General features: G+C 30.4%; 1 protein-coding gene and 1 long non-coding RNA gene across 2 annotated transcripts; one reads left to right on the top strand and one right to left on the bottom strand.

The window, feature by feature from the left end:
• Positions 1 to 9,634: 9,634 nt before the first annotated feature.
• LOC130445608 (uncharacterized) lies at positions 9,635 to 12,986 on the bottom strand. The gene is made up of 2 exons (XR_008910066.1): positions 12,894 to 12,986; positions 9,635 to 9,912 (listed from the first exon to the last, which is right to left on the bottom strand). It is a non-coding gene; the product is annotated as an uncharacterized LOC130445608 (long non-coding RNA).
• Positions 12,443 to 16,056, top strand: LOC130445606 (coiled-coil domain-containing protein 130 homolog). The gene is made up of 4 exons (XM_056781336.1): positions 12,443 to 12,622; positions 14,372 to 14,688; positions 14,745 to 15,005; positions 15,178 to 16,056. Exons 1-4 carry the CDS (start codon positions 12,613 to 12,615, stop codon positions 15,580 to 15,582), a joined length of 993 nt encoding a protein of 330 aa, XP_056637314.1. The 5' UTR covers positions 12,443 to 12,612; the 3' UTR covers positions 15,583 to 16,056.
• The last annotated feature ends 84 nt before the right edge of the window (positions 16,057 to 16,140 follow it).

The raw sequence follows: 16,140 nt of genomic DNA, 5'->3' as shown, positions 1-16,140 counted from the left end.
TGAATAAGTTTGACCCCTCGTATTTACAATACTATCAACTCTATCAACTTTCTAATTTTTTTCTACGTACAACTGACCTTCAAAAACATTTCTACAAAATTTCAACTTTATTCTCGAATTATTTTGGCGTGTGCAATTTTTTAAATAAGCAGATGTTTTGTATTAGTATTTGAACAACTTTGACCCCTCGTATTTACAATACTATCAACTCTATCAACTTTCTAATTTTTTTCTACCTACAACTGACCTTCAAAAACATTTCTACTAAATTTCAACTTAATGCTCGAATTATTTTGGGGTGTGTAGTTTTTTAAACAAGCAGATGTTATGTATTAGTATTTGAACAACTTTGACCCCTCGTATTTCCAATAGTGTGAACTCTATCAACTTTCTGATTTTTTTCTACGTACAACTGACCTTCAAAAACATTTCTACAAAATTTCAATTCAATGCTCGAATTATTTTGGGGTGTGCAGTTTTTTAAACAAGCAGATGTTTTGTATTAGTATTTGAACAAGTTTGACCCCTCGTATTTACAATACTATCAACTCTATCAACTTTCTAATTTTTTTCTACGTACAACTGACCTTCAAAAACATTTCTACCAAATTTCAACTTAATGCTCGAATTATTGTGGGGTGTATAGTTTTTTAAACAAGCAGATGTTATGTATTAGTATTTGAACAACTTTGACCCCTCGTATTTCCAATAGTGTGAACTCTATCAACTTTCTGATTTTTTTCTACGTACAACTGACCTTCAAAAACATTTCTACAAAATTTCAATTCAATGCTCGAATTATTTTGGGGTGTGTAGTTTTTTAAACAAGCAGATGTTTTGTATTAGTATTTGAACAAGTTTGACCCCTCGTATTTACAATACTATCAACTCTATCAACTTTCTAATTTTTTTCTACGTACAACTGACCTTCAAAAACATTTCTACCAAATTTCAACTTAATGCTCGAATTATTTTGGGGTGTGTAGTTTTTTAAACAAGCAGATGTTATGTATTAGTATTTGAACAACTTTGACCCCTCGTATTTCCAATAGTGTGAACTCTATCAACTTTCTGATTTTTTTTTACGTACAACTGACCTTCAAAAACATTTCTACCAAATTTCAACTTAATGCTCGAATTATTTTGGGGTGTGTAGTTTTTTAAACAAGCAGATGTTATGTATTAGTATTTGAACAACTTTGACCCCTCGTATTTCCAATAGTGTGAACTCTATCAACTTTCTGATTTTTTTCTACGTACAACTGACCTTCAAAAACATTTCTACAAAATTTCAATTCAATGCTCGAATTATTTTGGGGTGTGCAGTTTTTTAAACAAGCAGATGTTTTGTATTAGTATTTGAACAAGTTTGACCCCTCGTATTTACAATACTATCAACTCTATCAACTTTCTAATTTTTTTCTACGTACAACTGACCTTCAAAAACATTTCTACCAAATTTCAACTTAATGCTCGAATTATTGTGGGGTGTATAGTTTTTTAAACAAGCAGATGTTATGTATTAGTATTTGAACAACTTTGACCCCTCGTATTTCCAATAGTGTGAACTCTATCAACTTTCTGATTTTTTTTTACGTACAACTGACCTTCAAAAACATTTCTACCAAATTTCAATTCAATGCTCGAATTATTTTGGGGTGTGCAGTTTTTTAAACAAGCAGATGTTTTGTATTAGTATTTGAACAAGTTTGACCCCTCGTATTTCCAATAGTGTGAACTCTATCAACTTTCTGATTTTTTTCTACGTACAACTGACCTTCAAAAACATTTCTACAAAATTTCAATTCAATGCTCGAATTATTTTGGGGTGTGCAGTTTTTTAAACAAGCAGATGTTATGTATTAGTATTTGAACAACTTTGACCCCTCGTATTTCCAATAGTGTGAACTCTATCAACTTTCTGATTTTTTTTTACGTACAACTGACCTTCAAAAACATTTCTACCAAATTTCAACTTAATGCTCGAATTATTTTGGGGTGTGTAGTTTTTTAAACAAGCAGATGTTATGTATTAGTATTTGAACAACTTTGACCCCTCGTATTTCCAATAGTGTGAACTCTATCAACTTTCTGATTTTTTTCTACGTACAACTGACCTTCAAAAACATTTCTACAAAATTTCAATTCAATGCTCGAATTATTTTGGGGTGTGCAGTTTTTTAAACAAGCAGATGTTTTGTATTAGTATTTGAACAACTTTGATCCCTCGTATTTCCAATACAGTATTTACAATACTGTGAACTCTATCAACGTCCCGATTTATGTCTATATTCAACCAACCTTCATATAAACATCTTTCTAAAATTTCAGCACAAACCCTCCCGATTTGCTAAATATTTTCAATTTCTTTTATTCGATATTCAATATCGACATAAAACTATACACATAACCTATAAGTCACCTTCATAATCCGAAATGCTGACCACCCAGTACCAAACTATGATTCAGCCCTATTACATATTCTTATAAATGAATCCCTAACTGAAAACTTTCCAAAATTTACCCGAACATATCCGCTTAAAGCAGAGTTGATACTTTGGTCAATATCCAATCTCTGGACGAGCGCCTCAATTTCAGAGGATTTTCCTTTAAAGTGACCCTTAATCATGTGGCTCGGTCCTCGGGGTATTTTATTCCTTCGAAGAATATGGCTCCTTATTTGATTACCTTGGAAGATTACCAATAAGGAGGTTAGTCAAACGGGGGATGAATTGTTAGTGACTTTATTCGTTAAAAGAAAACTACTTTTATCGAAAATTAATAATCTAATTATTGTTTCAATATTATTATGAACGTTCGTACGGTATGCGTCTACTTTTGATACAGGCGTCGACGTCGTTTGTAAACAATTTAATCGACGTTAGTATTAGGAATCGTGCCATCGACCTAATTCATAGTATTAAGAGATTTAAGGTTGTCATAACTGAACCAAAACAAAAAAAATAATCGAAGAATTGTAAATATTCGGAATTTTCGACAAGAAAATAGAACGCGATTAAACGATTACAAATTCAATTCGTTTCCTATCTAAAATGGAAATTCGAGGGCGTACTCTCGTCTAATCTCTCTAACCATGAGAAGAAAAAGTATATAATTTCGAAAACTTTCATTGTTCAACATCGCCGGCTTCAACATTTACATATTTAACTTACCGCCGCTGCATTTTACTCTCATATCGAAAAGTATTTCTCAATTTTGAAATTGTGAAGTTTATTTCTTGAACTGGATAAGTTCAATGGCACAAAAGAACAAGGCGAGGCCAACCAAAATCACAACTAACTATTTAATATTTTTTTGTCTCTATTAATTTGTTAATTATACGAATATAAAACATTAAATGTCATAGTCTTAAACGAAATAACGTGAAACCTCTATATTTAAGTCTAATCTATGGTAATTGAAAATCGAATGATTACCATGATGATAGAATTAATCGATTTAAAAACAAATTATTAAAGCCTTTGCATATAGTGTGTATTATGCAATCTAGATCGATAACTCGATGATATTTTAATAATTTACTAAGAAAATAATGAAAACAGTATGTCGTCTCTATTAATTTGACAATTAAAAAAGAAAATAAAGATACAATTCTTCAATTTTTTGCATATATGAATGAATTATGTAATCTAGACCGATAACTCGATGATATTTTACTGTTTTATTAGTAAAAAAATGAAAACAGTATGAAACTATCTCTATAAATTTGATAATTAAACAAATATACCGAAGTTAAACCTCTATACTTTAATCTTATCTATGGTAACTGATAATCGAATGATTGGTTAGAATAGTATGACAGCTGATAGAATTAATAGTTTTAAAAACAAACTATTCCCTCAAAAAGTTTATGCAAGAAAATAAAGATACAATTCCTCAATTTATTGCATATATGAATGAATTATTTTATTGTTTTATTAATAAAAGAATGAAAACAGTATGTCACTATCTGTATAAATTTGATAATTAAACAAATATACCGTAGTTGAACCTCTATACTTAAATCTTATCTATGGTAACTGATAATCGAATGATTGATTAGAATAGTATGACAGCTGATAGAATTAATAGTTTTAAAAACAAACTATTCCCTCAAAAAGTTTATGCAAGATTGTGCAAGAAAATAAAGATACAATTCTTCAATTTATTGCATATATGAATGAATTATTTTATTGTTTTATTAATAAAAGAATGAAAACAGTGTGTCACTATCTCTATAAATTTGATAATTAAACAAATATACCGAAGTTGAACCTCTATACTTAAATTTTATCTATGATAACTAAGAATCGAACGATTGGTTAGAATAGTATGACAGCTGATAAAATTAGTCGATATAAGAACTAATAAGTCATTATCAATCAATAATAATATGGATTTTCTGTAACTTTTCAGTTTAAAATAGCGTTTGATAATTACGATAAAGACCGAAGGTAAGTCGAAACGTCAAATTTTGCATGCTAAACATATAATATAATTAAGGAAAAAACTGTATAAACTGATCCTGTTGTTGCTTTTTAATTGTGTCTATAGTACAAGACCGTGGAAATTCGAACCACGACATTTATTATAATAATGATCGAGTTTGTCTTATTCAAATGTAATAATATCTGAAGGTTTCGACACCGTTCTACGAATATCCAACCTTTTGCATATATGTATATTTCCTTGCCTAATTTATATTTCCATAAATACGTTAAACACGAAACAGCTGCGATTGATCAATCGCAGCAAACTAATCAGAGAGTTGATTGTTTACCCTCCAGCATACCGTTACTTCCGTTTTACATCGAATTTACGATACATACGAGGGTCGTCGATACGATTTATGTATGTCGACCGATTCTAAATCATAATAAAATTGTACAATCGTTTGTAGTTTAGGTCCAATTTTATACTTTATTTCTGATGTATTTGTTGAAGAATTACAAAGAATGGAATTCTTATATTTTCTACCTATACTTACAGAAGATTAAGAACAGCTCGAAACCGTTTGGACAAAAAAGATTTGGGAGATATGTAAAGAGACATGGAAACAACAAAGAATCTAAAAGTTTCGAAAACAACATAAAAAGGGATTTTAAACTCGATTGACTGTGAACGTTTCGGAAAAACAAAATTGGTATGTTATGGGAGGATACGGGAATTTTGTTTATACAGAAAAAAATTTTAACTACAGAGCTAAAGCGATGGATGTTTAATAATTTAATATTGGGAAACTTATACTACTGATAAAAATCGACGTTTTCATATTAACTAATAGGTAAAATTAAAAACAAAACTTGTCCAGACACGTCTCGTGTACAAACCACCCTAAATTCTGAAAGGTAAAAGTACCGGACTCATTAATCTCAATAAAAAGTATAAGGGTGAATCAAATGTTAGAGGAAAATGGAAAGGAACGTGTGGAAAAGTAATTTTCGTCCCTAGGATCGCCCTAATAGGATAATATATTAACCAACTAATATTGTTCATTAAACTATACATATCACAAGGGTACCTCATAACGTAATTAATATTTTCGTTAGTATATACAGTGCGTCCTCAATGTTCCTTTTAACGCAGATTTGGTTTTAGGAAAGAGGTACAAGTCGCGTTGTGTAAGATCCGGCGAATAAGTTGGATGCTTTAATACTGGGATGTTGTACTTGATTAGAAACCTGTTGAGAGACGGTACGTAATGAATCCACACACTTTTCGCATGTAAAATTACTTAAGACGACGGTCATATCGAACGAAATTCGGCTGAATAAACAGCTGATTGTTTCTAAACATTTTGGACCCTAATTATAGGCAACCTTGTACAAAAATGTCTGTACCTATCTATATTTTTCATAAAAAATATTCATATTTAATACATTTCCTCGGTCGGTTTCTTTTTTCTTTGTTTTCATATATACCCAAACCCGAGATATTATTTTAAATAACTCTCTTATGGCAACAAACGTTTCGTATGATTGACAAGAAGGACTGAAATTGAATACTCGTTCAGAATTCGAGAACAGAAGAGAATACAACGTACATAACCTCCTTTATCCTTATATCCTATCTATTTGGAGCAGTGCCAGTATAGTAGAAGGAGCGTTCCATAATCCTTCGGATTTGTTGAGCACAGAGACGTCTGAAGGATCAACAACACGACCACAAGCAAAATACAGAAACACGATATATTATATGCCGTACGTAGAGAGTCTCTGACTTGAATTTAAAAGCTGCCTCGTTGATAGTTTATGCTGTTGGAAATTTACTTTGAAATAAGTAAGCTATGGGTTTTTGATTTTGGGGATTCTATTTACTCCGAGCTTCAATTTACGTGTTTATATTCATAAATTAATGTCGTATAATATTTCACCGAAGCCTTGAAAAGTAATTTACGTAGAAGCTGTAACCTCAAAATGTCCTTTCAGGTTGAAAAAGTCATGGCGCTGTCATTGTCAAATTTAATGACATATCGATGAGTCAGAAAAAAGTGACAGCGGATAACCTTAAATATCGTCCTTGTATAAAAAATTTTCTCCCTGACAAAGTTTTTAATTAACCGAATTCTTATAACCGTAAATACTACATCATTATTTAATATAAATACGAGGGTTATTTGAGAAGTTTCTTACTTAACAAACAAACTAACTTCTGTATCTATTATCTTCAGGTTGTGGTTGAAAATTTTCAAGATGATCCTCGTAAATAACGTATACGAGTGCCTGACAATATTTTTAGAAGCAATCATGGAAATATTAAAAAAAATATATGATATTTTACGAATATGTTGACGAGGTCTTTAGTCGTCTATTTTAATATCTGGGAAAGTTGAAATGAAAAACTAACACATTCATTTTAATTTTCATTTCAAAGAATCGGGTGGCCAGAACCGAGAATATTTGACACAATTTTTACGATTCCATATTTGAACTGAGCTCCGTTTCACAAAATAAATTATCCAACATTTAATAAATGTCCCATACCGTACCGCAAAAAGCAAAAAATACGAATCGAAAAGCAAAGGAAACCTAACAGTTTTGCATGAATAAATTTCCATAAAGCTGAAAAGTTAAGACTCGACCTCGCCGGAAAGAATTATGAATCTTAATTGTAGAAACGTGAATGATTTTGTTTGGACTAAAAGCGAATAAAAACCGTCCTTAAAAAGTGACACGAACCGATCCAAACATTAAATTTGACAAGACAAACAAAGAAAAATTCATTTCGTTACAACTTTTTATTTGTAGCTACTATTTATTAACGCGGACTCCACTTTCTAAACGTCCTCATAGAAAAAATAACAAGGAATAAGATCTAGTAACCTAGGAGTCCACTCCATTGATCTTGACCTAGTTGGAATTAAATACTACCAGACTAAAATGTTTATAAATCGCTCAGAAATAAATTATGATCAATAAATTTTCCCCCAACGAAGTTCAAAAATCATTCCGGATCATCTCCTACAAGTTTCTTAACTACAAACGACTGATAAACAATTTGTTGTAAGGCAGACAGTTTATATGAATTCTAAATCCTTATTTGACGTGCAATTTTTTTGCGCTTTACTATCTGTGTATATAAATCACTTAAAATATCTCCAAAACTTTAGTTTTTCCGTGTTTGAAGTTGATTCCATTCTCGATGGCTTAATTCGTTTCCAACTTTGTTTTGAGAGCGAGTTGCGGAAAGTTTAAATACATTTCAACTAATTTCCGTGTTTCCGGACCTCTCCATTATACTCCAGTACCCGAAAAATCGAAAATTTATTTATTTACTTCACTCTATAGTTATAAAATAACCCCATTACACCACCCCTATGATAAAACGGATCTTCTTTAAGCAGTTTTTTGTCTGCTATATCTGGTTAACTCACAAATCGATAATTTCTTCAATGAAAATTCATTCCAGACCACTAAATAAAGTGTTTCACGCCTATGTAGAAGGACTGAGTCTTTGGACAGCTAAATCTGAGAATGAATTTACTCCAAGAAAACCATAGCTGTTCACCCAAACAGAATTTAAATGATTTTGAAGCTCTAGGCTCAAAACAGAAAGCAAAAGATATCTAAACCTCCAAGTACATTCTTTCCTCGATATAAAGAAAGAGATTTATTATTTTCCTTTTAAAATATCGTGCTTCTTAAGTGAATGGGATAGTAGAACTAGTGATAAACACTGTAAACAAAATTTTGATTGATCCTAAGAAGGTTTTGCTACCACAACTACACATAAAGCTCGGATTGATGAAGCAATTTGTAACCGCTTCATCTAAAGAAGGCACTTCCTTCAAGGACTTGGACTACAAAGTGAAGAAATATGCATAACGATACAAAGAAACGTTCAGGGTAGACTAAAACTATAACCGTTGTAAAAATCTCAAAGATAGCAGCTCAAATTAATGAATCTAGAGATCTGCTTTCTGGCATTTTGAATAAATAAAAAATTTAAATATGTGAGGGGTGGGAAAAACTTTTAACCGCTAGCGTACATTAATTATTATCAATGATATTGGTTCAAATATTGAAACATGAAATTTCGTCAAAGAAAAGTGCTCTAAAAATCTATTTTTTCGTTTTTTGAGACTTTAGGATTTAGGAAAATAGAATGGCGAATATTAAGTTAATTATTACAACAAATTTCAAAATAAAACTTCATATTATTTTAGTGACATTGTTTTAAAAATCATTGCAATTGGGAAAATTAGTAGAATGTTAATAAAACAAGTAGTAAAAATATGAAGATGAAACTAATTTAACGAAAATGGTGTATTTATAGAAAAATTAATTGATGAAGATGTGAAACAGTGCAAATTCAATGACAATATTGAAAAAAACAGAAATTATATCTTCATAATTGTATTGAAATTATACACTTTTCAAACATCAATTTGTGCAGTGAAATAATCTGAAACCGGGGATTAAAAAGTGCGTTTATAATAGACATACTTTATGTGAAATCTTGTACATGCACCAAAATCTACGAATCAACAAGTTACATATGCAAAAATACACTTACTTACTTACTAACCTGCTAAACTGACTGACTTTCAGGCCGGGTTTCTTCACCTCCTAATAAAGTCCCTACCAACTATTATTTACCCAATAACTAAAAATTCGGTGTCTACAACTTCTAATGAAGTACACAACAATAATTTGGTAGAAACTTAACTTATAATATTATACATCAAAAGTAGTTTGTTTATTTATTATACCTACATTTGATTAGTTCATTTTTGGAAATATTCATAATACAAATAATTCAATATTTAATATGAATGATTTTCAAGATTAAGAAGATTTAATTGATGATGAATTAATTGAGAAAATACAGAAAATTTCAGAACAAGCTTATTAGGTTCGTTATAAATCTTAACAAAACACGTGCAAATATAATTACGCACAGATCGTTGTCAAAACCACAGATCATAAGAAACCGTCAATCGAAGAACGTTTTTCCGCTTATTTCTTTCCTTATTCAATACATGTACGATTGCTATATAGGCATCTTTTATAATGTGTATTCAATTCAAATTCACCTCCTAATGAAATAAACCTCGAGTTTATAATATTTAATATGAATGACTTTCAAGATTAAGATTTGATTGATGATGAATTGATTGAGGAAATACAGAAAATTTCAGTACAAGTTTATTAGGATCGATATAAATCTCTTAACAAAACACGTGCAAATATAATTACGCACAGATCGTTGTCAAAACCACAGATCATAAGAAACCGTCAATCGAAGAACGTTTTTCCGCTTATTTCTTTCCTTATTCAATACATGTACGATTGCTATATAGGCATCTTTGTATGTGTATATAATTCTAAATTTGACCAGAATGGCGCTCCTGTCGGACGAGATATCATATGGTCGTTCAGTTCCGTCTTCCGTCCGTCTTATTTGAATGACCTTCTCAAATATATTAAAATTAAAAATTGGTATACAAAATCTAAACTAAACAAAATAATTTTGTAAATATAACCTAGAAAAGCTACTTTGAGATAACCCTGAATGTTATTAATTATTGTGAATTTCTTTATTAGAACGTGTTTTTAATGTAGATATATATCAATTTTTGCATGATATTGATCTGATTTAATAAACATTCGTAGAGTTCGTCACTATTTGATTTTAAAAATTGTTGTAAATATTGGCTCCTGGACTATATCGTGACACGTGTTTGTGAGTTTACCAACCAGAATTTTAATTTAGAATGTTTATTTTCATGCCATACGTTGAAATATATGAAATATGTATTAAACCAGGTGATAAATCAACATAATATGAAAAAAAACATGTTTTCTGATACTATTTCTAGTTTCTAGATGATCTAATAATTTATATCAATCGGGTTGACGAATTATAATTATACGAAATAGCGAGATAACGTTAGGTCTATTTATATGAAATTTTTTTCTATTAATAATTTTATAATTACCATTCCACGATCTCGATTGGTTAATTTCGATTCGACCTTTATGCAATACAAAAAATTAACAACGAAAAATAATAATACGAGGGTTGTACCATATTTTCCACTTGTTTGTTTTTATGTAGAGATAAAACCCAAATTTAAAATGGAAAACCTCAACGAAAACGTATTATGAAAGTGCTTGCGTCTTGTTAACAAACATCATTCCGGTGTCGGTGAAACCAAACTCCCAATTACCCTTAAGAACGATCTTTCACAGTCGGGTGGATATAACAGTCATATTCCTCGTTTTATAGGAAGGGCTTTTGTGAATTAGATTAGAGAATAATTAGTGTGTGGTCTCTGAGGTTCATTCGGTTTTACGGGATACACTCGCCTCAAGGATATCTTCGAATTTAGTTAACCACTGCATATTAAAATCAAATATGATTAATTTCCTTTGAAATATTTATGTATCTAAAAACAAACCGTCCTCCCAAATGCCATTGACTCCTGGTAAATGGTTATGTTGAAGGATAACGCTTAAATCTTATGCCAACTCCAAGGATTAACGTAAATCCCCAATCGGGAATACAGTGTACTAACTCTAATATATTCCGAGCTTTGTATTGATTCAATTATCACACCGAAATCTTAACTAATAAAAGTTAGTACGCTTTGGTGTTTGTTTTGCCACAATCCCACTACGAAAACGCCCATATTGTGGTCTTTATCTGAGAGACTTGTAGTAAACAATAAGGATTGTGTTGTACAATAACTACCTTTTAGATGTTTTTTCATGACCTTCGGGGTTAATAACCACCACATCGTCAATTTTTATCTAGTTATCGTTTTTATCGAGATGGCTTATGTCAAATAATGACGATTATTGTACGAAAAGAGTTTTTTTTTTATGAAAATAAAACTCCTAGAAAACAAAAAGTCAACGTGTTAGACAGAAATAGTTTTAAAACTGTTGCGCATGCGTCTGTTTATATTTAAAAATTGACAGCTTCGAAATGATTCAGACCTAAATATAAATGCGCATGTTGGTAACATTGTTTACACATTTAAAGTGACATAACGAGTTAAATAGAATCAAAATAATAATAAGATCAAGTCAAACGAACGTCATCAATGATAGATGACTTTTAATTGTTATTGGTAATAATAATAATAATCAAAATAAATAAATAAATATCTTCGTGAACGTACAAAACATATCCAAGAAGAAGTTGCATGTAAATTTAGTTCTGTGGTGCTAGTGTAATAAAAATGTGTCATTACTGTCAACTGTCAATATGTTTGATTATTCTACTGTCACCTTTTAATGTTTCAAAACAATCTGATATTTTAAACTAAACTTTTAATATCTATACATAAAAGCTGATAAAAAAATCTCCGAATTATGAACGAACAAAGGACGACTTGATATAAATTGGGAGTCCCCGAATGCACTTAACTCAACGGCGGGCTTAAACTTTCAGAACAAGTAGTGCATTTACAAAACTGAAATAAACCCGTATTAAATATATGAAAGACACCTGCTACCTGAGCATTGACTCACTTTAAAAGCTTTTAAGTCTAACTAGATAACTTTATTTACGAATTTTAAAGCTCCTCCCTATTAACTCGGTACCATTAAAATATAAAGGGATGTCGCTAACAATTAAGAACATTCATCCAATTCATATCTTCTGCGCCTTTGCGTGACGATATTTAGAAAATGTCCTAGTTGAAGTTATCAAGTTGTCAGCACCTAAATATTATTTTAGTTTGAAAATCAACCTTGAAAATTATCAAAAACTATTCCCGAAAAACAGTATACAGACTAGCAATTCATAATTATTCAACCAAAACCGCGATTCGGCATTTACCAATTAATATTTGTCAAATATATCTAATTATTAATATTAAATATTCCACATAAACCCCTTTGATTTCTACGCCTCTGGTTTTTTAAGCAGCCAATATTTCTGAATAACTTTATTTATTAAAAAATTCTACATCATTTTTTATAAATTTTTTTCTGTTTTTGTAATAAGTTGGCGGTAATGAAATACCTCCAAATGATCTAAATGAATTTGATTTTATTTCATTTTTAAATCGCTACCGGCAAAGTAACATCAAACGCCTAAAAGGCATGTTATTTAGTTTGATGATTGAGTGAATAGCATTGATTGATTTGAGTAATCTATATGGAACTCGGTGAGTCAGATACGATTAAAAATTTATTTTCTGAAGCCTGTAGGAATAAATAAAGGTACAAGTATTCGGAAATATCCCCGGGGAAACATATAACGATATACGTCTCGAATTTTAAATCGTATAAAAAATTGTATCTGTGAATTATACAAATACATTCAACGTTATAAATTAAACGGAAGTGTATACTAATAGACAAATAGTTTCTGTTGACCTCTAATTTAGAGATTATATTGATAACAATGAGACGAACTATTACAATAAAGATACTTACTTTTATTCAACTTATTTCTATAACAGAAAACTTTAAAATTATATCATAAACTATTATGATAAATAGCAATTAAACAAAATCACATCTCTTAACCTCAGATTAAAAGAAGACTGTTTCAACGACATCTATCATAAATTTATAGTAGCTGAGTGACATATTATCATAGATAAATTAAAAATACGTAGGTTTAATTGAGAAAAACGTATAGCTAAATGAATCATTACAGCGACATCTATGATAGTTTGTTAAAAATAGTTGTAGTTATGTTTGCCTAGTTTAAAGGTAATAGATAAATATTTTTATCAATAATTCCATATCTAAGATAATCATTACAATAAACGTAGGTATATATGTACATATTTGATCAAAAATTGTTCTTCTAATCTCAAATTTTTGTCTCCCAAGATCATAGACGTATATCAAATTCGCAACTGAAACAGCTTCCATTTTAATCAGGTGACCTTTTACGTATATGAATGTGAAGATTAAACATAAAATCTTCAAGAGCAGACATTATTTTTTTCTTTTGATTACATTACTTCTGACCCCGAAAAGCAACATATACACGTACAAATATATTATACTCTATCGTCGGTTCTATGTCCTCTTGCTGCTATTAATCTTCATTTAGTAGAGACGTTAAGCTTTTTATTAGACAAATAAAAATAAAGGTGGACCTTGGACCGGACTTCTTTTCTATAATTTCCAAATCTGTCACTTATTTCATCCTTAACGGCATTGTTTACGGTTTCGTACAGGTTTGGTTGTTCGAATGCACTTCTTAAAATTTATTATCTCTTACGTTACGTTTCTTGTTTTTTTTTTTATAATGAAAACTCTAGTGATAATCACCGTTATAATAAAAATAATGAGAAAACCGTGGCTCTTTATTATTATATTTTAAATTACACCCTCACTTCCAAAAAATATAATTAAAAACGAGTTTTAATTTACAGCACTACCGAGAAGTGTTTACACAGCCGATGTATCTTATCTCAGCATAAACAACATCCCATTAAAGACTTTAAACTCTTTGGATTGCTTAGTTGATTTCCGGTTGTGATTAATATTTCAATAAATCTTATAAAACAACTTTTACTATATCCGGAATTTTACCGACATCTATACACTAGTAGAAATATATGTAAAATCAATAAAGAGAAAACTGTAACGAGATCTTGTACGTGTACTACTTCAGTCACTTATTCTTCTTTTATACTATTACTGTCAAGTTGATTCAAAAATAAAACATAGATAAACAGAATATAACATTTTCATATTTTCAATAATTACCAATTTGAATCTTAGAAGAGAATTAGAAAACGTTTGCAATCTTTAGTAATTTCTCCATACATTGGATTAGATGATTTTATAAATTATTTCAGTTAATGTATGTCAATGTCAAATTTATTAATTGACATCATTGACAGATATGTAAACTAGAGTTATTGACAAAAAGTTTAATTCTGTTTAATTAGACACAATGGGTGAAAGAAAAGGTGTAAATAAATATTATCCCCCCGATTATGATCCCAGAGTCGGGGGGCTCAATAAATTTTTGGGTACCCACGCCCTTAGAGAAAGAGCCCGAAAAATAGATAAAGGTATTATTATAATTCGTTTCGAAATGCCCTATAATATATGGTGTGAGGGTTGTAAAAATCACATCGGAATGGGGGTTAGATACAACGCGGAAAAAACAAAAGTAGGAATGTACTATACAACTCCAGTATATGAATTTAAAATGAAATGCCATTTATGTGATAACCATTTTGTGATCAGAGCAGATCCAGCAGTAAGTTCATGAAATATACGAGGAAATGATATCATATATAAAATATATTTGTGTAGAATCTAGATTACGTTATTCAGTCGGGAGCTAGGCGACAAGAAAATAGATGGGATCCAACCAAAAATGAGCAAATCGTACCTGAAACCAAAGAAACGCAGAAGAGATTATTCGACGATTCCATGTATAAACTTGAGCATGGGAGTGAGGATAAAAATTCAGCGGATAGTGCAAAACCGAGATTGGTCAAATTATTTACCAGGAATGAAGATGTATGGGCTGATTCCTATTCGGCAAATCAGATGCTCAGAGCACAGTTTAGGGTAAGTTGTATATTTGAATTGTAAATTCTATTAGATTTATAACATTTAAACAACAATTTTAAAGTTGAGTATTGTTTATAGTGTTTTTTACATTTAGTCTTCTTTAAAAAGTAGTAAATTTCTTAGAGGTACTTGTTATTGGTATCACCATAAATGAAGTGTTGATTTACAGAAAGCTAATTATGATTTGAAGCAAACGGCCTCCCAAGACCAGCTTCTTTTGAAGAAATCTAGTCTTGATATACCTCTACTACCAGAAAGGGAAGAAGATAAAAAAGTAGCGACGCTTCTCAGTATGAAATTAAAACCATCTAAAAGTATAACTGAAAATACAGAAACTATTAGAAAAAATATAATATCTCAATCTTCCCTACCTACTGTTAATTTTTCAAGGAGTAAAGAAGAAAAGGCTATGAAGATTTTACATCAGGGTAAACAAGAATTGGGTATAGTTCATAAGAGAAGTAGTTCTTCCTTGACTAATGATGGAAAATCAAATGTTACAGAAAATGATGATGTTAAAAAATGTAAAATTACATCGTTGGTTGAAGATTATGGATCATCTGAATCGGAATGAAAGTGAAGAAGTGGTTGAATAGACAATGGTAATACCAAAAATGGAACAGTAACTTTGGAGAAGAAGTGTCTGGTGTAAAGCCACAGATAGGGGCGGTGGTGACATGAATTTTACATTTTCTTGATATATAAGAAACAAACAATATAATAATTTGTTATTATTTCACATATGGTTTTAAAAAAAATTGAAGTAAAAATTGCACTTTCCAGTAAATATTCCTTCAAATTATCGCAAAATGCGGTAAAAGATGTAATAGATTTGATTTCAATTGGCAAATGATTGTGCATTTTTTTCACATTGCAAAATATTGAGCCCTTAACTAATTCTGAATGTGGAGTTATTAGATAAAGGTTGTACTCTGTATCGAGTTTTTTAATTAAAAATTTATACAGTTTATAAGATTTATTTTTATTTATAATTTGGATTAATTTGGAAACTAATATATTTAAAAAAGTTTCGAGCTGATTATGATTTCCATTTTAGCCCTAGGTCCCACTACTTATTAATCCAATGCTGCCCCAGCTAACTGTAAAACTGGTTAAGGTTCTAAATAAAACA

This window comes from Diorhabda sublineata, chromosome 6 (genome assembly GCF_026230105.1).
Source record: "Diorhabda sublineata isolate icDioSubl1.1 chromosome 6, icDioSubl1.1, whole genome shotgun sequence".
Classification (NCBI taxonomy): domain Eukaryota; kingdom Metazoa; phylum Arthropoda; class Insecta; order Coleoptera; family Chrysomelidae; genus Diorhabda; species Diorhabda sublineata.
This window is presented reverse-complemented; position numbering and strand designations above follow the sequence as displayed.